Below are 24,472 nucleotides of genomic sequence, written 5' to 3'. Positions count from 1 at the left end.
TACGAGATGCTATTACATAAAGAAAGAATAGTCCTCGGCTCTGAGTACACTTGTTGTTGACCGAGATATAAAAATGTAATGCTGAAAGCGGGACCTTTAAGATTAAATGTTAAAAGTTCAACGTGTAATCGACTTAAAAGAGGTCGGAAAGTGACCCTAAAGTTGTCTGAGTGCTTTGTTCTTTAACTCGTATTAGCATCCGTGTTACTGTATACACTGCGTACTGTACACGCATCGTCTCAGCCAGTGGCGTGTGTGAGACGATAGAGAGGAAGTGTGTGTGTGTGTGTGTGTGTGTGTGTGTGTGTGTGTGTGTGTGTGTGTGTGTGTGTGTGTGTGTGTGTGTGTGTGTGTGTGTGTGTGTGTGTGTGTGTGTGTGTGTGTGTGTGTGTGTGTGTGTGTGTGTGTGTGTGTGTGTGTGTGTGTGTGTGTGTGCGTGTGTGTGTGAGTGAGAGAGCATTAAGTAGACAGATTAAGACGAGAAGGGTATTAAAATTAACAACTGGAGCGCTGAACCCAATCACAACACGGCTGGTGAGTCATTAACCCCTCAACATCATGTACAGTGTGTGTGTGTGTGTGTGTGTGTGTGTGTGTGTGTGTGTGTGTGTGTGTGTGTGTGTGTGTGTGTGTGTGTGTGTGTGTGTGTGTGTGTGTGTGTGTGTGTGTGTGTGTGTGTGTGTGTGTGTGTGTGTGTGTGTGTGTGTGTGTGTGTGTGTGTGTGTGTGTGTGTGTGTGTCACTGGCAGGCAGGAGCGATGTCAGATCTTGAGTGATGCAGTCGACAGAGGGAAGGGCATGTTTCTAAAAGCGCTTAAAATGACAGATCACACATACACTCAAAACGAGGACACACACATGTACAGACACACACACACACACACACACTATCAGTGCTATCCTATGAATCACAGGCTGAGTGCGCTGACATTAAGACTACAACAAGAGCAGCCGAATGAACACAAACATCAGAGGGAGAGCGGCGGCGGGTTTGCCGAGCGTCATCCCTCCTTCTTACTCCCCCAACCGAACAGTTTGGTAATCGGAGACTTCTTCTTTGGTTTGTCTTTCTTGACGTCTGAGAGACAAAATGAGAGGAGGGGAGGGAAGAGAGGAAGTTACAGAGGAGGGGAAGAGATGAGAGAGACACACATAACAGGTTAGGTCTGGTTCCTTTACATCCCTTGTGTCTTTACTTGAAGACCATTAAAGTTCACACACATGATGAGAAATCTGATCCGATACATGTGCTTTTCACAGTGAAACAGCTTAGATGTGCTTTTCAATCTCTCCCGGTGAGGTATTTATATATCTTTGATGCTAATGAATCGTCACAAAATGTGAGTGAACGCGTAACAGGTTTAGTTAATCTTGTATACACTCCTAAAAACCAACAACAACTTAAATGCAGTGAAATATCCCATATGTCATATAGGCCTAGTGTCATTCCGAGTGCTTAGTTAATTTGGTAACTAAGTTGAGTAACCGGTAAGTTCATAACAAAATTAAAAAACGACTTTTATTTATTTCAATCAAAACGCCCAACTTTGTCGATTGACCGCGATGTAAAAAAAATCCCAATGTAAAGCTGTACACATTTAGTGTTTGGCATTTCTTCACCACTTTAACAATAATAGATTTGTAATTCATTCACTACATAATAGTTTAACTATGAAGTTGAAAGAGTTGGAAAGAAGAAGGCCTTTAATGTTTATTCATTATATCGGATGAATATTAATAATGTTTGTTTACTTACTGGCCGAAGCCTCTTGTCAGTTGAGTATCAGTGGAGTAGCGTGTACCTCTTAGTGAGACAACGTGTGTGCAAACTCTCACGTGACTGAGTGGGAATGAACTGCGAAACTTAACTTTCAGAATAAATTAAAATGAAATGGCGATTATTTAGCCCACGGTCGGCGTTTACTCGCCGCATCAGAACGACCTCTCGTTGAAGTTCAATACATCTCCTCAATTTCCCGCCCTGCTTTCACGGTCATGAATTGCAAATGAAGCCGGCGTTAACTTTATCCCGTCAGCGGGTCAAATTAACCGGCTGCTTGGTCCATTTGTCTAATAGGAAGCGCCGCTGACAGAACGAGGGGGAGCGCTTTTGTTTGATGCTTTTTCCATTAGCAGTCATTAGATCCAATAAGATGAAAACATGGTCCGGTGGCAGCCGTAAAAATGCAGCACATTCTCTCACACACACACACACACACACACACACACACACACACACACACACACACACACACACACACACACACACACACACACACACACACACACACACTGAGAATTCTATCTACTTCAATTACAAGTGATGGAAATCGTCAATTGGATAATTTATAAGCGAGCTAAGCTGCGGTGAAATGGAGGTTGTGATAACTAATGAACAGAGCACTCACTGAAAGTCATCATCATCTTGTCGAGCTCTTCATCCTCCTCATCCTCCCTGAGAACCCACACACAACAAACAAAGATTAACAGCAGTTCAAACCCGTGTGAATATATGTGATTTATTTATTCATATATGATGTAATCTATGAGTACCTGGGCAGCGACATTTTTATTTTTTTGTTCAGTACTTGAGTAAATAGGACCTAAACAAGGACACGAAAGACTAACTGATTATTTGTTATCGATCTAATTTGTTTGTTTTAATAAATAAAACCCTGAAAATTCACATTCATGTTAAAAAAAAGAAAGAAAAATCACAATTTCTGATATTTAAGAAGCTGAAAACTGTACATTTCTGCCTCAAAGCAAACTTTAATGATTATAGATTTGGACATGATTCAATAAATAATGCTTTTTGGCGTTCCTATGAGGTTAATGTGCTGATGTCATCGTTCCTTTGAAGAGTTGTACAGCTAGAAAGTGTATGTGTAAGTGTATGAATAACTGCAGCAAGGTTTATGAGCATTACAAAAACTCACCTCTTCAAAGCTGGCTTTTAATGTGTGATTGTTTTATTGCTCGATTTTAATACTATATTTATTTGTTTTCCTTTTTGACTACCTCTGTAAAGCGCTCACAAAATAAATGTATTATTATTATTACATTCATTTCTAACTTTCTCAGCACCACTATTACCCACCTGAGTCTGTCCTCATCGAGACCCTCGATGATGGCGTTTCTGTCGTTGACGATCTCCACCAGTTTGGCCATCAGCTGCTCTTCTCTCTTCTTGTCCCGGGAAGTTTTCAGATGTTCTGCTCAAACACAAACACATTTCAATCACAGATGTTTGATACTGTTAGTATGGAAGCCCATTTCCGCCACTTGAAAAAAATAAAATCCCCATGAAAAGTCATAATTATGAGATAAAAAAGTCATAATAATGACTTAAGAAGTGCGCATGCGCTGCAGTGATGCTGTCTTCAAAGGTCCCTTCATCACCTTGCTGCTCTCCACCATGCAAACGGCATCTAGTCCTAAATAAGGTAACTATTACAGGTGACTTTTGTAAATGTTAGATGTTACATATAGCCTATATTGCAGCTAAACTACAACAATGCAGTTCATAGCTTTGACATTACCTGTTATGAACTATAATATATATGCCTATAGTTTTGTGGTAACGTTCACGCCACTAATGACAATAGTGTAGGCATACTGCTGCTGTGAGTTGCTCTAACTCGTGAACGTTACCACAAAACTATAGGCATATATATTATATTCATAACAGGTAATGTCAAAGCTATGAACTGCATTGTTGTAGTTTAGCTGCAATATAGGCTATATGTAACATCTAACATTTACAAAAGTCACCTGTAATAGTTACCTTATTTAGGACTAGATGCCGTTTGCATGGTGGAGAGCAGCAAGGTGATGAAGGGTCCTTTGAAGACAGCGCCACTGCAGCGCATGCGCACTTCTTATCTCATTATTATGACTTTTTATCTTATAATTATGACTTTATCTTATAATTATGACTTTTCATGGGGATTTTATTTTTTTCAGGTGGCGGAAATGGGCTTCCATATTTTAGAGCCATTTTTTGTGTTGATAATAAATGTATTATTTTCTAATAATCAGCTGTTATATAAGGAGGGGGTGGGAGGTCAAATTGTCTTCAGCAAGGAACGGGGAATCGGTCTTTGACCTCAAGTCACACTGATCGTTTCCGTTTATTTGTTTGTTTCATTTTATGGAAGAAGTAAATAAATCAGCCAAAGGAAGGCAAAGAAATCAGCGCCTACAGAGTTTTATTTGGACTGTTTTTAACGTGTGAGTCAAGAAGCGGGGCCCTGTTAAAGGTGGGGTAGGTACGTTCCAGAAACCGGCTCGAGATACACTTTTTGTTATATTCCATGGAATGCTCTTAACATCCCGATAGCAATGAATATCTGAAGTGCTTTGACAACAAATCCATAAAAAAATTCATCTGTAGAAGCCGTAATACTGTAAAAAGTAAACGGATAGGATGGCCTACCTGCCTGTCAGCCTTCCATCGGGGCACAAACTGATCGCGTGCCCTCATTGGTCATGTGCGCGTTCGTGTGTGTTGGAGGAGGGGCTCTGTAAGGAAGTGGCAGGTTTTCTCCGGTTGTGTATTTTCAAATTCTAGCGATCTCGAGCCGGTTTCTCAAACTTACCTACCCCACCTCTAATGTGGCACAGATTGAAATGAGCCACGAGATAGTCAAAGACTTTCATGTGTTGTGTGTTCCAGGTGTTTCCACAAAGGCTCACCTGGTTTCTCCATCAGACTCCGCAGCTCCTGCTCCACGCTGGGCTGCTCCTCCTCCAGGTCCTGCGTTTTCCCACTGCACATAAAAAACAACATTTACAATTTCGTCGTTGTGCCTTTAATCCAAATGTATTTTTTACGTGTCTACTCTATTTTTAGTTTGTCGTTATGTCTTTTACTGCATGGTAACTGTATTCTGTGTGATATCAATGTTCTGTGAAATGTCTATGTGAAGCACTTTGAACTGCACTTATTGTATGAAAGGTGCTCTACAAATAACGAATATTATTATATGAATTAAATTGTTTATTGTATTTGTTGCTATCGTACAGTACGGAGTAGAATCAGCATTTTTTTAAGCTTGGTTTTTGGATAGGCACATTTTCACTCTTTTTTTTTAAGCTTGGTTTTTGGCCTCGACCAGAAGCAAGCAACAAAAGAACACCTAACATTTACCGGATACCCTAACAAAATATATATATATATATATTTAATTTATATAGCGCTTCTCATCTGCCAAGACATATCTCGAAGTGCTTCACAACAAGGGATACTGATACACTTTGAGAGATTAAACAGATAAAATGATCTAATCCTAACTACGTGATGGCGCCAAAACATTAGTTTCACGAGTCAAAACATTGGTCTAAAAAGGGAAGATATAATAAACACACACACATTAAAAGTCACTGTCACTGTGAATAAGCATGAAATACATAAGATTTGGTGTGTACTATCAATTTTCCCTTAAAATGCCTTGGTAGGAGTAAAGGTTCAATAGTCATTTGAAAATGTAATAATTGCTGTGTGTGTGTGTGTGTGTGTGTGTGTGTGTGTGTGTGTGTGTGTGTGTGTGTGTGTGTGTGTGTGTGTGTGTGTGTGTGTGTGTGTGTGTGTGTGTGTGTGTGTGTGTGTGTGTGTGTGTGTGTTCTGATAACAGCATCCTGCTTCCTGACGTCCTGCTGTTGGAGGACACTGGGAATTCAAACTGTCAACCTTCTGGACACAAGTCTGTTTCACTAATCGCTCAATAGTGGCCTTTTCTAAGTGTGTGTGTGTGTGTGTGTGTGTGTGTGTGTGTGTGTGTGTGTGTGTGTGTGTGTGTGTGTGTGTGTGTGTGTGTGTGTGTGTGTGTGTGTGTGTGTGTGTGTGTGTGTTTACTCACATGTAAACCAGTTCTGACTCCCGGCGCATGGCCACCTGCTTGTTCCTGATCAAGTTGAACCACTCGATCATGAGCTCGTCACTGACTGCGTCATCTTCTCCATCTGACACACAAACACACACAGTTAACCCCGTATACACTCCTTTTTCTGAAGCTTCTGTGTGTGTGTGTGTGTGTGTGTGTGTGTGTGTGTGTGTGTGTGTGTGTGTGTGTGTGTGTGTGTGTGTGTGTATGTGTGTGTCTCACCTGCTTCGCTGCTGCGGAGCCTCAACTCCAGCTCCACTCCTCTCCCCTCCCACTCGTTCAGATTATCTTCGATGTCCTGCAGCTCCTTTATGATGTCCTCCTTCTGAATGTAGTCTGGTTTCTTCTACAGATGCAACACACACATGTAAGTGAAGATGTGAACCATAACTTAGATCAAACACTCATGTGACTATACAACCCAGTCTCACGGCATTTCGTGTTATAGTCACACAATTAATTTCATCTATTGATTCGTGTTCATCAACATGATTTTCGCATTTTTTTTCGTGTCACACAGAACGATTTGAAAGCAATGTATTTCTATTGGTAGTATGTTTCGTGCCTGCACCACGTCTTTGTGTCCGGTCGGGTCTTGGAATACCAGAAGCTGTGTGGTTCATAAAAACATTTTCTTACTCAATATCTTACCCTAAGCCTTTTTATTTTAAATGGTATAATGTCCGAGTCTTTTTGCCGTCCATGAGGAAAAGAAGTGGCTCAGAGCCTCAGAATACTGAAATCTGTATTTGTTGTCATATTTTTTCCCTTCTAATGTGTTATTATTTGGTGCAGGCACGAAACATACTACCAATAGAAATACATTGCTTCTAAAATCGAATACTGAAATCTGTATTTTTTAAATCTGTTCTAATTTGTTATTATTTACATTGCTTTTGCACGAAGAAAATGGCGAAATCGTGTTGGTGAACACGAATCAATAAATGAATTTCGTGACTATAACACGAAATGCCGTGAGACTGTGTTGGACTACATCTTAGTGATCCTAGAGCCTTTAAAATGACATCCTTACATAAGTAAAAGATAATCAGAATAGTACCAAATACGTGAATAAAGCACTAATTCATTGGAAAGGGGGGTTCAAACATTTACTTTCTTCCAATTAGTTGGTTGAAAGCTTTTTTTTTACTTTTACTTACAATAAGTAGGTAATACAAATAATACCTAATTTATTTCACTCCTTTATTTACCTTTTACAAGCTAGCTTATATATGTAGGCTAACGTAAATTTATATTCCAGCTAGCTTTTAACTAAACGTATTAGTTGTTATTCTTCTGAGGGCTACATCTGTTGCTAGCTCCTTATGTATGACCATATACTCTAGTTTTTACGCACATTTAAACACTTCAATTATCTTTAGCAAGCTAACTTTATTAGCATCAGCTTGACGACTAAAATGCTTTAGCTACTGTTAGCCTACACTCGTTTTTACAGTGAAGCTACAGCAGTACTATTCATTACAGTACATTCAAGATGTACAGCCACTGTTTCAAGGTGTCAAATTCTAATGACTACATTTGACTGAACAAAAACAAGGGATTGCACTGAAAAGAATATGCTAACTTATAGGTAAGCTAACTTAAACTTACCTTGGTAATCACGGACTCAGGCTTGGTGCCATTTGTAGTTTGGCCTTTCCCATTCAGGAATCCTATAAAATTAGATAAAAGAAACGAATAATTTTAAAACAAAAGAGGGGGGAAACTTTAAGAGGTATGATTCCTTTTTGTCTTTGTTTGTGTCTTTTAGGAAGACGATTTGCAGCAGTTACATTGTCATGTCCATGTAGGACAAAATACTTGGGAATAAGATAAAACAAATATGTTGTTTCTTTGTCTAAAATCATATTTATGTTACCACATTACCCTTTTCTGCAGGTGAAATGCTAGTGGTGGACAAATGAGAGGAGGGAGACGAATCTGAAGTCTGAGGTTTTCCAGCTCCATTAGCCAAGGGTTTAGAGGGCTGTAAGGGAGCAGCAGGTCTGTGGGTGGAAGAATAAACAAACAGAAATTAATTTGTTTATCTGCTCCCAGAAGTAGTCTCCTTTCTGCAGGTTTGATTCATGAGAGTGGGAGGAAACGTCATCCGGGGGAAAGAAGCTGAGCACTGAGCATATGTCGCTCCACGGAGGACTCGAATCAGTGTCGACACCATTTGGGCTCGCATGCATGTGGCGGAAGAAAACAGGCCGAAAGCTACGACTACAAAATATGGCCGAGACATTTGGAGGAGCAGCAGGTTCAGGCTTCCTGCAGGAGGGGAAGGTCGGGAGGATGGAGGAGAGACAGGATCAAAGGATGGATGGATGGACAGGACATCAGGGGAGGAAAGAGATGGTGGTGTGTTGTGAGGCCACACACAAGCAGAGCAGGCACTGAGCCAGCAAGGGGAAGGATAAGCAACACACAGATCTAAGTCTTACTTGGAGACGGGTTTGAGCTTCGACCTCCAGTCTGAAGGCGAGTCACTGTTTTCTGATGCTAATGAGAAAAAGGAAAACACAATCTTTAGTGTTTTTCATTTCCTGGTTCATTTCCTTCAGAGTCATATCCATTATGCAATGTCCTTTCCTATCTTTTATTGTTTTGGATGGATTTCCCACAAAAAGCAGGTTGTATTCAGGGTAAAAGGAAAGTAAAAGGTCCACATGAACTTAAAGCAAATTATACCCTAAAACATAGTTTCACAAAAAGGAGCTCCTTTACGAAAGAAGGCTTCATTTAGGTATCATTGAAACTCAATGCAATACCAAACATGTTCTGAAGAAGAAGCCATTAAAAAAGATAATGGTTGATCAATGTTAGATTGAACCTTAATTCAAGGTCCACCTTGAGTGCATTTAGTTAACATACTACATTCAAAAATAGTATTTACGGACATAAACATAAGCTAGGCCGTCTCATTTCCTAGTAAAACATAATTTTCAGGGTTTTATTTATTAAAACAAACAAATTAGATTGATAACAAATAATCAGTTAGTCTTTCATGTCCTTGTTTAGGAGTGCTCTGTTCATTAGTTATCACAACCTCCATGTCACCGCAGCTTAGCTTATAAATTATCCAATTGAGGATTTCCATCACTTGTAATTGAAGTAGATAGAATTCTCTGTGTGTGTGTGTGTGTGTGTGTGTGTGTGTGTGTGTGTGTGTGTGTGTGTGTGTGTGTGTGTGTGTGTGTGTGTGTGTGTGTGTGTGTGTGTGTGTGTGTGTGTGTGTGTGTGTGTGTGTGTGTTACCAGAGGGTGATGCACTGCGGGGTTTTGAGGCAGGTCTCTCTGGGGTTCTGGTTCTGACGGGGCTCGGGTCTTTGGGGATCTGCAGGTCAGCGAGGATGGAGGGGTCGGCCTTCAGCCTCCGTCTCCCTCTCACAGGCTCCGGATCTTTCTTAGGAGTTTCCACCTGAGGAGGCCTGAGGAGAGGCGAAGAGAAAAAAATTATATTTGTCACCAGTAGAGGTCAGGGTAAAGCAAGACAATATAAAGACTAGTCATAATTGTTTTTGGTCAATATTGAGATCAATACTTTTTAACTTCACAATTTGTCTTCAAAAACAAATAAAAATATTGGAAATAAAAAACATTCTAAAATAAAAGTTCACCAATAAAGCATAACAAAAAAAACATTTTAAAGTGTGACATTTTAAAAACATCATTAGATATATACATTTTTGGATTATTCAATTTTTTTTGTATTCATATTTATGTTTTATTTTATGTATTATTATATTTAAAGTTCATGAAAAAGAAGGCTATGCATCGTGTATATAAATATTCAATATATAACAAAACATTTATTATTGTCATTTTTCTATATTCAACATATTCCAGGCAGTAACTCAGGGAAACCAGGTTAGGGTGCTTGAAGACAAAAAGAGAGCATACTTGCTAAACGAAGTGTGTCGCATTTTGATTATCTTGTTTTCATTATCATCATAATTGAAAATAAATGTGTGTGTGTGTGTGTGTGTGTGTGTGTGTGTGTGTGTGTGTGTGTGTGTGTGTGTGTGTGTGTGTGTGTGTGTGTGTGTGTGTGTGTGTGTGTGTGTGTGTGTGTGTGTGTGTGTGGTTACATTACTTACTTGTCAGTTTTCTTCAGCGCTACATTGGTCCATGCTGGCTTACTGTTGTTGTTGTTTTCCTCTGTTAGTCTTTTGGAGATGACGGCAGCTGCTGCTTTAGTCTTTGAATCTTCTCCACTAACTGCTTTAGATGTCTCCTCTGTATCCCAGCTCACATTCGCCTTTTTACCCAAACCTCCAACATTCACCACCACGGTGACGGCCTGCGCTGCCGAGGCCTTCTCCTGCACCGTATCGCTCGCATTCGGCCCTTTGTTGATGACGATGCTGGAGGTTACAGTCTTTCTCTCTTCTTCTGTAGGAGGGCTATCTGATTTGAAGAAGTTGAGCTTGGACTTCAGCGTCTTTGCCGCCGTTGTGGATTTTCGAGGGGCAGCAACGGGCCTTGTGTTATCTGATGTTGTTGTGGTAATAGACGGTGTCGTGTTGCTAGACGGTGTTATTGTGATGATAGCTGGTGTCGTTGTGTTGATGGTCGTTTTGTTGCTAAACTGTGTCTTTGTGCTACTAGATGTTGATGTGTTGTTGCTAGACGGTGTCGTGTTGATAGACGTTGTCGTTTCGTTGCTAGGCGGTGTCGTTGAGAATATAGACATTGTGGTTTTGTTCTTAGATGGTGTTTTTGCAAACATAGACGTGGTCGTTTTGTCGCTGGACGGTGTCTTTGTGTTGATAGACGTTGTCGTTTTGTCCGTAGGCGGTGTCGTTGTGAAAATAGATGTGGTCGTTTTGTTGCTGGACGGTGTCTTTATGTTGATAGACGTTGTCGTTTTGTCCGTAGGCGGTGTCGTTGTGAACATAGACGTGGTCGTTTTGTTGCTGGACGGTGTCTTTATGTTGATAGACGTTGTCGTTTTGTCCGTAGGCGGTGTCGTTGTGAACATAGACGTGGTCGTTTTGTTGCTAGACGGTGTCTTTGTGCTACTAGATGTTGATGTTATGTTGCTAGATGGTGTCGTGTTAATAGACACTGTCGTTTCGTTGCTCGACGGTGTCGTTGTGAATATAGACGTTGTCGTTTTGTTCTTAAATGGTGTTTTTGCAAAAAAAGACGTGGTTGTTTCGTTGCTAGACGGTGTCTTGGTGTTGAAAGACGTTGTTGTTTTGTCCGTAGACGGTGTCTTTGTAACTGTAGACGTGGTAAATGTATTGCTAGACGGTGTCTTGGTGTTGATAGACGTTGTCGTTTTGTTCTCCGATGGTGTTGTTGTAAATATAGACGTGGACGTTTTGCTGCTAGACGGTGTCTTTGTGTCTTTGTTCGTGGTCGTTGTGGCGAAGGTGGACACATTTGTAGTCCGTGAGGCCGCAGGTTTGGAGACAACAGGTGTCGGGGGCTCTTTAGCAGCAGAAGAGAGATTCAAAGCAGGCCGGGAAGGAGACGAAGAAGAGAAAGTGGTGGAGATGCTGGGAGGGGGGCTGGGTTTCTCCGTCAGCCACGATGGTCCCAATCTGGAGGGAGTGTTAGTCGGAGGAGTTGGAGTAGTTGTATGAGTTCGGTAGGTCGGAGGAGTTGGATCAGCTGGAGTAGTTGTATGAGTTCGGTAGGTTGGAGGAGTTGGATCAGCTGGAGTAGTTGTATGAGATCGGTAAGATGGAGGAGTTGGAGGTGTTGCACGGGTTTGAGTTGGAGGACTTGAAGGAGTTTTGTGAACTCGGTAAGATGGAGGAGTTGAAGGAGTTGTGTGAACTCGGTAAGATGGAGGACTTAAAGGAGTTGTGTGAGCTCGGTAAGATGGAGGACTTGAAGGAGTTTGATGATTTGGAGGCGTTGGTTTGGTTTGGGCTGGTTCTAATAAAGCCGTGAATCTGGAAACAGGAGTGTTTGTGGGTAAACCTCTGAAAGGTGCAGTGGGGTTTGAAGGCGACATTGCCCTGAAACACAGAAAAAACATTGCATGTAATTTCGGGCCAATCAGAGTCCTTGTTGGTGCCATTTAGGGCTGCCCCTTCTTATTAGAGTAACTAGTAAGTAATGCTTTTGATTGAATCTTTGTTGAGAAACTCCGTATTACAGATTGACAAAATCACATAAGTGTAAATAAGACTTGAATTAACATGGGTCCTTACTTTGCACAGTGCCTGTGATAGAGCTTCCCGTCCACTAGGTGTCGCTGCACCAGGTGAACATGCTGGTTGCAGGACGCACACTTGTTGCTTAAGGTGCTTGTCTGATGAGGTTTCTCCACCACAACATCCTGGAAGAAGGAGACAGAGGTTTCAAGAGGTGATGTTGTAACTTATCTGAGGCAATACGTTTTGTTTAGCTTTGCAGCAGCAGTTTCGTAGAGCTACTCAAATGTGTATTTTGGGCCGTCTTGCATTAGTCTTACAACATGTGTACACCGTCTTGACACTCTTAGTAACGCTTGTATTCAGGCAGCAGATGTTACCTTTGTGGTATTTCTGGTCTGTCTCGGGGAGGACGAGGGCCGTGTGATGTTGGCGGAGGGTGGAGGGCTGTTCTCTCTGGCCGGTTTGGAAGATGGAAACACCTTCGCCGCCACCGGCTGGTTCTTCTTCCCAGATGGTTCGCCTGAGGGGCCGCCTGAGGGGCCGTCAGCCGGGCGCTTTATACCTGCCATACCCCCGACTGCAGCAGGAACGCAGAGTAACAGAGACACACAGTTTGTACAAGTGTGCAATCACTTACTGGAGAACCACTTTGGAATAGTTGGAATGCTATGCCATTTTATTCATTAATTTATTATCATTTAGTATCTTATGTTTTCCCGTTACATTGTCATTCTGTAATTGTCCTGAAAGAGGACAGAGGAGGGATATTGGGATGAACCCCCGGAGTCAGGTGAGTCAGCAAGAATGGAGCAAAGTTCATTCCTTCAGACCCGGTATATTTCAAACTTTAATTTGGAGCAATTTTCCGAGCATGTATACGCTTCTAAAAATACAATTACTGCATAGGCTGCCCTCATGTTTCCTCACTTGCCTATCCTCTGGAAGCCTCCCCTCTCCTCACTTCCTCTGCAGGCATTTAATGAATTGGATACCAGGACTCACTTTCAAGTAAAGGGAATGAGGAAAGAGGACAGAGGAGTCGAGGAGGGATATTGGGCTAAACCCCTGGGGTCGGATGAGACAGAAAGACAAGAACAAAAGAACAAAGGCGGCATCGGCCACACAGAGAAACTGATACTCACTGGGGGAGCGTCCATGGAAGAAGTTGTAGTACTGCGACACGTATGTGAGGATACTGAGGCGGTCAGGAACTTTAAGGGCCACCATGTCGTCTGCATCCAACAGCGCTGGAATTCCCAACTCCTCCGCGACCCTGAACGCCTGCAAATATCATCGACTTTATCCAACAAGAGGAAGCTCAGGGTGGATTTTAAGTATCTTGAGCGAGCAGCCAAAATGGAAATGGACTAATAAATCACATAAGAAGCAGATATCCTCATGAGACTTCCTATATCTAAAGACACTTACTATCAGATATTCAAAGCATGCTTGTATTGTGAGTTCATGTTTGGGACTGTTAGTTTTCTAGATAATATTCTCTTTCAGCTTTATTTGACCAGTCTTCTATAAGATCTTATGATTGGAAGATGTTGTGTGTTTTTACGCTAAAGAAAGCAAGAGTGGCAATATATGTTTGCCTATATGTTTTTTAAATATATTATTTTTACCGATTTGAGTGCCTGTCATTAGATGTTAGATGTGCATCCTGGATTTGGACGTGTATGATGAAAAAAGATAAAACATATTACTTATTATTAATCACAAAGTATATTCTTATGCCAACGATTGCTTAAAATTGCAACAACATAAGAATTAAGAATGTGTTTTATTTCTTTGAGATTACATCTGCAAGTGCTAACAGAGAAAGTGAGTCAGGAATGTCCAAGCTAGATCCACATTCATTGATTCCATGGCAGCAGAAATAAACAACAAGTAGAGGCAAGTCGACGTGCAGAAGAGGCACGACTTAATCAGTAATCAGACGGTCCAGAGAGCCACTGTTTACTCTGCAGAATTCTTACAGCCCATCGTTGTTTTGATCTAAACAGTTTTTTCAGCTACAATCCTGACTTGTGACAAATAATGGCTGCTCATTTCGGCTTTTTTCCATCTCACTTTGAGAGTTCAGAGTCCAGTAATAAATCTACAGGGAGAAACTGAAAGTAAGAATGCAATGAAGCCGCCAACGTCTCAGAGCACAGAATGAAACACTCTATATTTGGCCACGGATTCTCCTCTCAGCTATGTTCGAACACTGACTGTTTATGAAAGTTCCCCGTTACCCCACAATAAATGGTGCTCATGCAATATCAGAGTGAACGAGCACGATAGGGCCAAATGTTGCAAGTAACAATTAGAGAGTGTGCACACCAGCCAAATCAAGACAGGGGCGTAAAGTGTGGGGGGGGGGGGGGGGGGTCTCGGAGCAATGGCACATTCCCTAATTCCAGCCTTTGGGACTCAACAACATACATTTTTATCTGGACTAAATATCTGTTTTCTGAATGCATCTTGTCGGATTGTGACGCCGTTGAGATGAAACATTCTGACGTGCAGACTGACTGAAAGCAATAGCAGCAGGTACGTCGTTTATATAATAAATAGATTATAAAATAGCCTTTGAGGTTGATTTATTGCATCGTTAAGTCTGTAAACCTGTATACATGCACTCAACAATTGTGTGCATATTTTCAAAGCCAAAGTATATCAAATCCTTGATGATGATGTGAAATTGTTGGGAGGACTGTGTGTCGTCGCACTCAGGATAAACATCCTGACCATTTAACATGAGTATAGGCGCAGCCCTCTAAGGCTATCGCTATTGGGTAATCCCCACTGCACGTGTGCAGCACTGACAGACTTATTCCACGCCCACCTACGACGTGGGCCCCACCTCCGGGCTCACTTCCGTATAAATAGCTTTTCTTCAGCTATTCGCGGAGCCAGTGGGGCCCGAACCTTAGAGGGCTGCGCCTATACTCATAGAAGCTGGGTTACAGTACGTAACCCCAGCACTATATTGTATAAGGCTTCGCCCTCTAAGGCTATCGCTATTGGGTTAAGGGCGAAGCAGGATGTAGTCTACGCCCCACTGGTTCCGTCCGTTACCAGAAGCACAAAACACACCTACTCAGTTAATAACCCATGTCCATTTCGCCGTGCGTAAATGGAGCATTCCATTCCCAGGGAATATAGCATTAAAAAATGAATATTCTCCATCAGGGAACGAAGGTAGGCTTACTCGGGCTACCTGTCGTTTATAAAAGTAGATATCAAGTCTCACTTGTTAAAAACGATCAAGAGAGGGGAACAAAAGGCCGTTCTCTAAGTGCCGACAGGCAGGAGAGAGGGCATGCAATTGAAAACCCCCGACATTACTCATTCTGGCAGGATATTCAGTATTGAATGTGTCAGAGAGGAGTGGGAGACATCCCTCAAATAAAAACGAATAAACGAACAGGGTGAAGGCCAAGATGCAGCAGTGCAAATGTCTTCTACTGTCATTCCTCCGTGCAACGCCGCAGAGGTTGATATTCTCCTGGTGCTGTGCGCTTTAATGTTTTCCGGGGGATCCAACCCAGAGGAAACATACGCCTGTGCCACCGCCTCACCCAGCCAGTGTACAGGCGCTGTGCAGACAGAAGCCGCCCTACTGAGCGCTCTCTATAATGCACAAACAGACGCTGGGATTTGCGTAAAGCAGCTGTGCGTGCAACATAGCATGCCAGCGCGCGCACGGGACGGAGGAGATGAGATGTGGCTTCCTTCTCTGATGTGTGAGGAGGAGGAAAGACGCCATCCAAGGTTATCACTCTCGATCTGAACGAGCTTGTGATCACCTTTGGCATAAAAGCCGGGTTCGGGCGCAAACACCGCTGAACTGCCATCTCCTTGGATCTGGAGACATGAAGGAGCCACAGAGAGAGCAGACACATCACTCACCCTTTAGCTGATGTCAGAGCCAGGAGCAGAGCTACTTTGGCTGACAAGAACTTCAGGGGAACCTGATCTAAAGGTTCAAAAGGAGCTTTACTCAGTGTGCCCAGCACTACAGCCAAATCCCATTGAGGCGCTAAAGCGCGTGACACAGGTCTGAGTCTCTGTACTCCTCGTAGAAAACGTTTTGTCAGAGGGTGACTACACACCGTGCTGACACCAATCTACGTGGCAAGATGAAATGGCAGAAGCATATGTTTCGACCGTGCTATAGGTCAAATTCCTGTCCAGCAACAGCTGGAGGAACGACAGCACGAGGCAGGGGGGCCAACGGGGTCCAGGCTTCTCCCTACACACCAAACGGAACATTGTCCATTTGGCTGTGTAGGATGTGTGTTCAGCAGCTGCGCTGATCGAACACCTCCCTAGCTATTTATGTAGGCCGCCGCTGCTTTGTTGTCTGTTCGAACCAACACATGTTGATTGTACAGCAACGGGACGAAGTGCTGGATTACTTTCCATATAGTAATTCCAGCACGTTTATATGGAGAGACATGTGACCCGGCCACTGTCCCCCCACTGCCTGCGACATGCACGTTCCTCAGCCTGCGAGAGATGCGTCTGTGAACACTGCGGTGTGTGACGTCTCTCTGCCCAGGGGCACCCCCACTGACGTGGAGATTTTTCCTGTGGGTTCAATCCAAACCCACGGAAGGAGGAATGTACACCATGCGTCTCCTCTGACGCACGGGGTCGACACGCAGGCAAATAAACCACCTCTGGAGTCTCCTCACTGTGAAGGAGACCCAGGGGGATCACCACGTGACCAGCTGATATATTTCCTTAACAACTGCATCACAGAGAGGGCCGTCACCGCCCCGCGGGGTGTGACGCGCCGGAGGAGAGCTGTCCGAGCTGCTTAAAAACGAATAGGTTTTTAAAAACAGCCGGTTTTTAAAAACAGCCGGTTTATGCAGCGAGCCATGCTGCCTATAACCGACAGGTCAGGGGCAGCCGGCTTAACCGGTGGGCCTTGCTGCTTATTATTATCCATCTGTCCATCGAACACGCGCGTCGCCACTCTGAGTAATACTCTGAGAGCGCACGACCTGCTCTGGATGTGCTGTGGTTGTCATGGTGACGAGCCACGAGAGAGCCCTCGCCACCGTTGCCCGTGAAGCAACCCAAGAGGGGCCCGGTCCGAAAAGGCTGCGAGGGGGCCTCCACACTCTGCCTCTCACACCGGCTCTCATCCTGTCTCTGTTTAGGAGAAGGCTCGTAAACTGGACATTGAGGCGCGTTCACGCTCAAACCCGCTGAGGAATGAGCGGAGGTGTGTGCAGTGCTATTCACACAGTGCGTAATAACAGCCCTGGGCTCATTACGACCGTGTGTAGTAGGCACATCTGGGACAGCCTGCTAACCGACAGGTTAACAGCTGCACCGGAGGAGAGCTGTCACTTTCTCCATTCTCTGCTGTGAGAGTCGCGCTCTCATGCGGGCTGAGTTCAATTCCACTCCCAGTTAAATGTCTGGGAGGGAAGAGGACAGCTCTTCTTCCAGTTCATAATGAAACCCAGGCTTGACAGATGAGATACGAGCTGTATCGTCTGAAAAACCAGCCACAGCCGGTCGTCCAGGCAAAATAACCCTCATCCCCATTCTGAGTAGCTGCTCCAACCGTCTCCACCCACTTTGAAAAAAGTGCGTGGAGCCAGGAATGAGAAACGCAGGAATTTGCTGTGTTTCGGGATGATGGTTACGTGGAGGTAAGCATCCTTCAGGACTATGGTTGTGAACCTCCCTGGTGAACACACTCCAGCACCTGTTTGATCGTCAGCATGGGAAAAGGCCATTCCCTTGTTGGACACTGACAGATCGAGGATGGGTCTCATTCCCCCCGCCCCGTCTCCTTCGGGACCAGAAAATACCGGGGGTAAAAACCCCTGATTTTCTTCCCTTTGAGGAACCCCGGGAAAAGGCTTTCTTTAACCAGAGTTCCTGCCGCTCTGCACGGAGCGCGAGACACTGTTCCTGGGATGACAAGACTTCCTGTATCCCGTAGAACTGCGGGGGGGAGAGGCGAATTGCAGCGACTACCCTCTGCCCATCCGCCTGCTCATCCATCAGTCCATCAGACTCACGCGCCGCCACCCTGAGTACCCATCCAGTACTCTGATAGCGCCGGGTGTACATTCTCTGGATGTGCTGTGGTTGGTGACAAAGCCCTCCACACGCTGCATTCCACACAGGCTCTCAATATGTCGTCGTTTAGGAGAAGACTCGTAAACTGCGCGTTCACGCTCAACACCACTAAGGGATGAGGTGTGTGCAGTGCTGTCCACACAATGCGTAATAATGGCTCTTCGTGGGCTTATTACGACCGTGGGACCGTGAGGTGTCTGAGACAGAGGAAAAATCCAAGCTGCCTAAACCCAAAAAGTTTACGGTAGACGGATTTGAATAGCAAGCCCTGCTGTTTTATTAACCGATAAGTTAAAAACCCAGCCGGCTTAGGCAGCCATGCTGCCAAGTAACCAATAGGCTATTGGCAGCTGGCTTAACCCGGGGAACCTTGCTGCATATTAACTTCCCTCTGTCCATTCAACCCACGCGACGGTGGCGGGAACCTGCTCTGGATGTGCTGTGGTTATCATGGTGACGAGCCACGCCAGAGTCCTCCAGACGTTGCATTTCACACAGGCTCTCCTTATGTCGCGTTTAGGAGAAGGCTCGTAAACCAGACATTTAAGGTGCGTTCACGCTCAACACCCCTAAGGGATGAGCGGAGGTGTGTGCAGTGCTGTCCACACTGTAATAATGGCACTCGTGGCTCATTACGACCGTGTGTAGGAGGTAGGTTTTGGGACAGAGGAAAAAAATCAGAGCTGCCTCAAAACCAACAGGTTTTAAAGACAGCCGGAGCCATGCTGCCTATAACCGACAGGTTAGGGACAGCCGGCTTACCCGGTGGGCCTTGCTGCTTATTATTATTCATCTGTCCATCGAATACACGCGTCGCCACTCTGAGTAATACTCTGAGAGCGCACGCATGTTTTGGATGTGCTGTGGTTGTCATGGTGACGAGCCACGTCAGAGCCCTCGCCGCCATTGCCCGCCCGGACCGAAAAGGCTGCGAGGGGCCCTCCACACCTCACACGGGCTCTCATCCTGTCTCTGTTTCGGAGAAGGCTCAAACTGGACATTGAGGCGCGTTCACGCTCAAACCCACTGAGGGAATGAGCGGAGGTGTGTGCAGTGCTATTCACACAGTGCGTAATAACAGCCGTAGGCTCATTACGACCGTGTGTAGTAGGCACATCTGGGACAGAGGAAAAACCGTGCTGCCTATAACCGACAGGTTAGGAGCATCAGGTTTAACCGTCAAGCCCTGCTGTTTAATAACCGACTGGTTAATAACAGCTGGCTTGTGCCGTGAGCCCCGCTGCCGCGCTAACCAACAGGTTACAGCCGGCTCAAATGGCGAGCCGCGCTGTCTGTTAACCGTACCGGTAACAAACAGCTGGCTTATGCAGCTCCACACGCTGTATTACACAGCGGCTCTCCTCATGTCGCCATTTAGGAGAAAACTCGTAAAACGGACATTGAGGTTCACGCTCAAACCTGCTTGAGGAATGAGTGGAGGTGTGTATAGGAGGCACATCTGTGACATAGGAAACAAACCCGGGCTGTCTAATTAACCGACAGGTTTTAAAGACAGCTGGTTTGAGCCGTTAGCCTTGCTGCCTAACAACCGACAGGCTGTGAGGCAGCCGCTTATGCAGCTTTTTTTATGGCATCCGGAGGAGAGCTCTCTTGAACCTTGGGAACGGGGAGATCTCATTAGGCGGCTGCCTTTCCGATGATCTCCGGGAGTTCCTGGAGAATACCACCTATCGACGGCAGAGCCGTGATGGCGGATAGAGGGACCCGTTGACCCGTCAGCCCGGCAGCCGAACCTATGCTCGGCTACCGGGCTGACCCCGAGCCCCCGTCCCGTCTCCCCCGCCGGAGGAGAGGGAGACAGGGCGACAGGGCGGGGGAACCACATGGTGATCCGTGAATGGAGGGGAAGGAGTCACCTGACTGCTGCCCGACACTCGGATCCAATAAATAAAGGGCTTGGTCCACAGAGTAAAACTCCTGGACTAGCCAATCATCCTCGGCCGCAGCAGCGAGAGCGTCCGCTCTCCACTGCCTGTGGGCCAGAGGGAGACGGACACAATGAGTGCACGACACCTGGGGAGTGAGAGCCGCGTTTGCGTGCTCTAATCCCCGGCAAAACTCACACCGTGAGCTCCGGTCGTAACTCATATGTCGGGTTGACACCGGGCCCCCACCCTGTTCCCCCCGTCCGGAGGAGAGGGAGGATGGGCCCAGGAGAACCAGGAATTTTAGTAAGTCGCTCTTAAAAGAACTGGTTTTGCCTGTCAATGCTTCTGCAACGGAGTGCTGAAGAAAAGTAGGAGTGGATTGTAGGGCCTACTTCCTATTTATACGGAAGTGAGCCTGGAGGTGGGGCCCACATCGTAGGTGGGCGTGGAATAAGTCTGTCAGTGCTGCACACGTGCAGTGGGGATTACCCAATAGCGATAGCCTTAGAGGGCGAAGCTTTATACGATATAGAACACCCGCACCTACTCGTAAACAAACAGCTCCATATCGCTAAAAGTGGATGAAAAGTCAACAGGGAACCTTAAAGGGAAATGGAAACACTTTTCAAACTGCTTTCCATGCGACAATATTACCATTAGGAAATGTATTTATCTAGTCTATTTCCAATGTAAACGATCGAGATACGCGAATTTACTTTTTGAAATACGTGCCTAATGACCATGGGCGCTTCCATTGCTCCGGGACTTTTCCAGTGACGTCACTGATTGGGTACGGCTTCCTGGGCCAAAGCTCAATAACAAACAACATGGCGTGCAATGCACCAGTAGTTTACATTACAAGAAAACGGTCGTCGTCAGGAGTTTATTGTATTGCCCCAGGCTGCACAAATGGATTTTATACGAAGAAGGAAGAAGTACATTTCCATAGGCTGCCACTAAAGGATGAGAAGCTGCTCAAAGTCCAGTCTGGATGCCTGGTTCAATACAAAACATTGGATTTGAAGCCAGGATCTGTTCCCACAATATTCGATTTCTCAACGTATGCAGTCGGGAACACCGACCGTCCCAGCACGTCGGCCGCGCAAGACAATGACAGTGTCAACAAACGTGAAGTTCGAGCCACCAAACGAGTTGCTTCAGCTGCCGAGAGAGAGGTAAATATTGCAGCACTACCAGATTACTAGCTCACACATGTATTTACTGACAGTGTGACCTTATTAATTAACGCAATCGCGTCCAAACTAAATGGTAGCTATTATTATGACGCACAATAGAGAATTGGGGGTGTTCTATAGCTCAACTAATTAAACTGGCATACACACGCTCATCTGTCGAAAACAGCCCTAAAAAGGCTAGTATTGCTATTGATGGATGGTATTGCAGGACCCAGAGCGCACGGAGCACAGAGCGGACAGCAGATAACGGAATTGCAGTTGTATTGCTTATAGATTATCAGAACATTTCAAAGGGGACACAGCCCCATTGGATATTAACCTATGGATTAACTACATCATCGTTTTTATCGTTGTAATGCCATTGAAGACCAGTTTAGACCAGACAATGAGGAAGGTAAGCCGTTAGCCTGGCGTATGTTAGTACCTAGCGCCACTTGTTTTGATGTACGTTTTTGTGGATAACCTCGCGAGTTTGTATCTTTCAGTGTTGAGGTGGGCACTGTTAGATTCTGTGTCTCCTTGCGATCATAAACGATGTGTTGGATATGCGGCTAGGATAAGTAATAAGGGAGCTAGGAGTGATTTTCGGTGCAGTAATAGGTTAGCATTTTCGCTCGGGGCTAATTCAGAGGCTCACTGTTAGCATTGTGTTTTTTTAATTTTTTTATTCCGGATCGTATGCCACTCTATTCGACCGAATCGGTTCATAAGCATAGGCCATGGGATGTCTGGTAACTGTAGATGCTTCCACATCAATGTCATCTCCCGACGAATAGTCAAATTCATCGTTCAAAACGTCGATCTCATTGCAAAATTCCTCCATCGCTGCCATATCTGCTACGTTGTGTTGACTTCAGGTGGAGCGAAAACACAGCCAGTGACGTCACCATTTGGGACTCCCCTAATGGCGGCGGCCTGGTCCCGGAATTCCCCACCCGGCCGGCGGATAATTAATTTTCTTTTGGCGAGTAATATCATATACAATAAATATTACGATCAATATCCATTGTAAAATGAATAAACTACCGGAATATTATAACTGTAATTGGTGTTTCCTTTCCCCTTTAAAGTCGGATTGAAAACATCTAAAAATCATATTTAGGTGTTTCTTTTACATACTTTGTCTATCTGCAAAGTTCTCCTGAATACATCACACGTTTGTATTAGAAAGCCTCATTGGCATATTTAAACCTAATATTAGAGACAACAGGTAATAAAAAGGATTATGATAGGGCCCCTTTAAAATGTAAATGTGGGTTTCCCCTTACGAAATACATTGAAAGGTCAAAATGCAGAGTGTAAACATATCTCACCAGTTTGTTGTTTTCATAAACATCCTCCTTATTCAGTGAATCAAAGTTTCTGCAACAGAGGAAGAAGGATAATATGTTACAAACACGCATACACGCCCCTCAGATAAACATATATATAACACTGACAGGGTGACTGATGACTTCTTTACACACGGCTGCGGTGACACATGATCATGTCAGTGTGTCATGCAGCTGAAACGTACACGAAGATCAGCCAGCATTCATAAAGGAGCGTGTCTAAATGCAGTAAACCGAAGCAAAGCCTCAAACCATGTAAACATGAAGTGTACCACGCTCATCTGGCTGTGAGGAAAACGTGGAATGGAACAGCTGTGTGTCTTCTTCAAATTAAACGACTGTGTGTCCGTCCTAATGGCTCCTCTGGAACAAAACCAGGCAACTCTGTGTGAAACCGGACAAAGATTTACTAGAGTCGATAGGTCGAATCTTTGGAATATTTCAGCCAAAGCCTAATGTGGACATCTCTGGAAACATCTGTACAGCTGTCAAGTAATAAATAGCAACCAATATTCCCCGTTGGAGGAATCCCTGTTAGGGTTCAGAAGGTCCAGGGAAAACCCAGAGGAAATGTCAAACACTAAATGCCAAAGCTTCAAACCGAAAGGATGTTTAACACACAGACAACGTTATGAGATACCATACGACTTTTATTTTCAGTTTTGAGTGCACATGCAAAACTGAAACTAGTCGATGAACTTATTTGTCAATAGAAGGAAAATCACATTCCCTGAACATTTAAAACACATGTGAAGCAAGAAATGCCAAACATACACCACTTCCTGCTTCTATTGTTGTATAATGAATATCTTTGGGTTTCACACTTGACGTTTTACCCTATATTCTGACATTTCTTAATAATCGTCTTAACGAATCAACAGCAGCTATCAACCCTTAACTGAATGACACTTTATGAACATTCAGAGGTGTGTGCTACTTGATTCACACTACAAGAACAAACAAGAACAAGCCAGGTCTGAATCAATATTCCTGTCAACTACAAGGCTGTGAATGCATGTTCTTTCAGGCCTATAGCATTCAAGATATGTTATTGAAGCGAATAAGTATTTATGCTTGATTGACACAGATCAGACCACAACAATTAAGACACATGTCTTTCACAATAAGCACATTTCAGTGTTGAGTATTCAGAAGAGATCAGCCTGTACGGATTTCATTCTCACGCCTTGTTGTTGTTTGAGTCTGACTGCATTCTTTATTATAAATACTGAGGAACAGGAAGAACCAGGATGAATTAAATGTTTGATCGCCTTTGTCAGCTGTGAGGTCAAAATGAAATATGTCCTGATGTTAAAACATGCAGACTTTACTCCCACGTCCCAGCTGATCTCCACAGCCCTCAGCTGAGCTCCTGGTTTCCCTACAGACCAATAAAGTGTGTTCCCTTTCATTAAAGAACTGCACAAACCTACAATAAAGCTGGAAAGTAAAACCGATGTCCCCCTTGTTCTCTAAACAGTTGTCAAACACCCTTCATTCAAACAGCACCAACCTGCTTGTTAAGGTGTGTTTTAGAAGAACTTCACCCATGAGTTTCCCTCTTTGTTACTCACATGAGATCGGGTCTGTGTTTGTGTATCAGGGCACAGAAAGCCATGCCGCTCCTGAAGGAGGTGGTCATGTTGGTGATGGTCACATCCCGGTATCCGTCGCACCGGACCCGGCACCACTGCTGCAGAGCCTTCACGGCCGACATCCCGGAGCTCAGAGGCGGACTGATCCGAGTTCGAGTGCAGCAGAGCGGCTGTAGATCTCCCGGAGCTCCCCCACTCGTTCCTCCCTCCTTCCCTTCAACAACACACTGCTAAAAAGTTTCCACAGCAGCTTGGACACGCTGGATCCAGGAAATGACAGACGGAGAGCCAGGACTCTGTGTGAGTGTGTGTGTGCGTGTGCGTGTGCGTGTGCGTGTGCGTGTGCGTGTGTGTGTG

General features: G+C 44.5%; 1 protein-coding gene across 2 annotated transcripts; it reads right to left on the bottom strand.

Annotated features, from left to right (window-relative positions):
- Positions 1-663: 663 nt before the first annotated feature.
- Positions 664-24,472, bottom strand: LOC117449850 (MICAL-like protein 2). Of its 2 annotated transcripts, none has more exons than XM_034087748.2 (16): positions 24,095-24,472; positions 22,503-22,551; positions 13,145-13,283; positions 12,380-12,579; positions 12,057-12,184; positions 9,987-11,861; positions 9,145-9,317; positions 8,332-8,389; positions 7,772-7,890; positions 7,496-7,557; positions 6,107-6,230; positions 5,861-5,963; positions 4,698-4,771; positions 3,100-3,214; positions 2,408-2,454; positions 664-1,077 (listed from the first exon to the last, which is right to left on the bottom strand). In XM_034087748.2, the coding sequence occupies exons 1-16, from the start codon at positions 24,235-24,237 to the stop codon at positions 1,001-1,003; spliced, it is 3,486 nt and encodes a 1,161-aa protein (XP_033943639.1). In that variant the 5' UTR covers positions 24,238-24,472; the 3' UTR covers positions 664-1,000. The 2 variants fall into 2 exon arrangements, with proteins under 2 accessions (XP_033943639.1, XP_033943647.1); XM_034087756.2 differs by having other exon boundaries at positions 665-1,077; positions 13,145-13,275; positions 24,095-24,184.

The sequence above is a fragment of the Pseudochaenichthys georgianus genome, chromosome 1, assembly GCF_902827115.2.
Source record: "Pseudochaenichthys georgianus chromosome 1, fPseGeo1.2, whole genome shotgun sequence".
NCBI lineage: Eukaryota > Metazoa > Chordata > Actinopteri > Perciformes > Channichthyidae > Pseudochaenichthys > Pseudochaenichthys georgianus.
The sequence above is the reverse complement of the archived record's forward strand: the minus strand, read 5'-3'. Positions and strand labels throughout refer to the sequence as shown.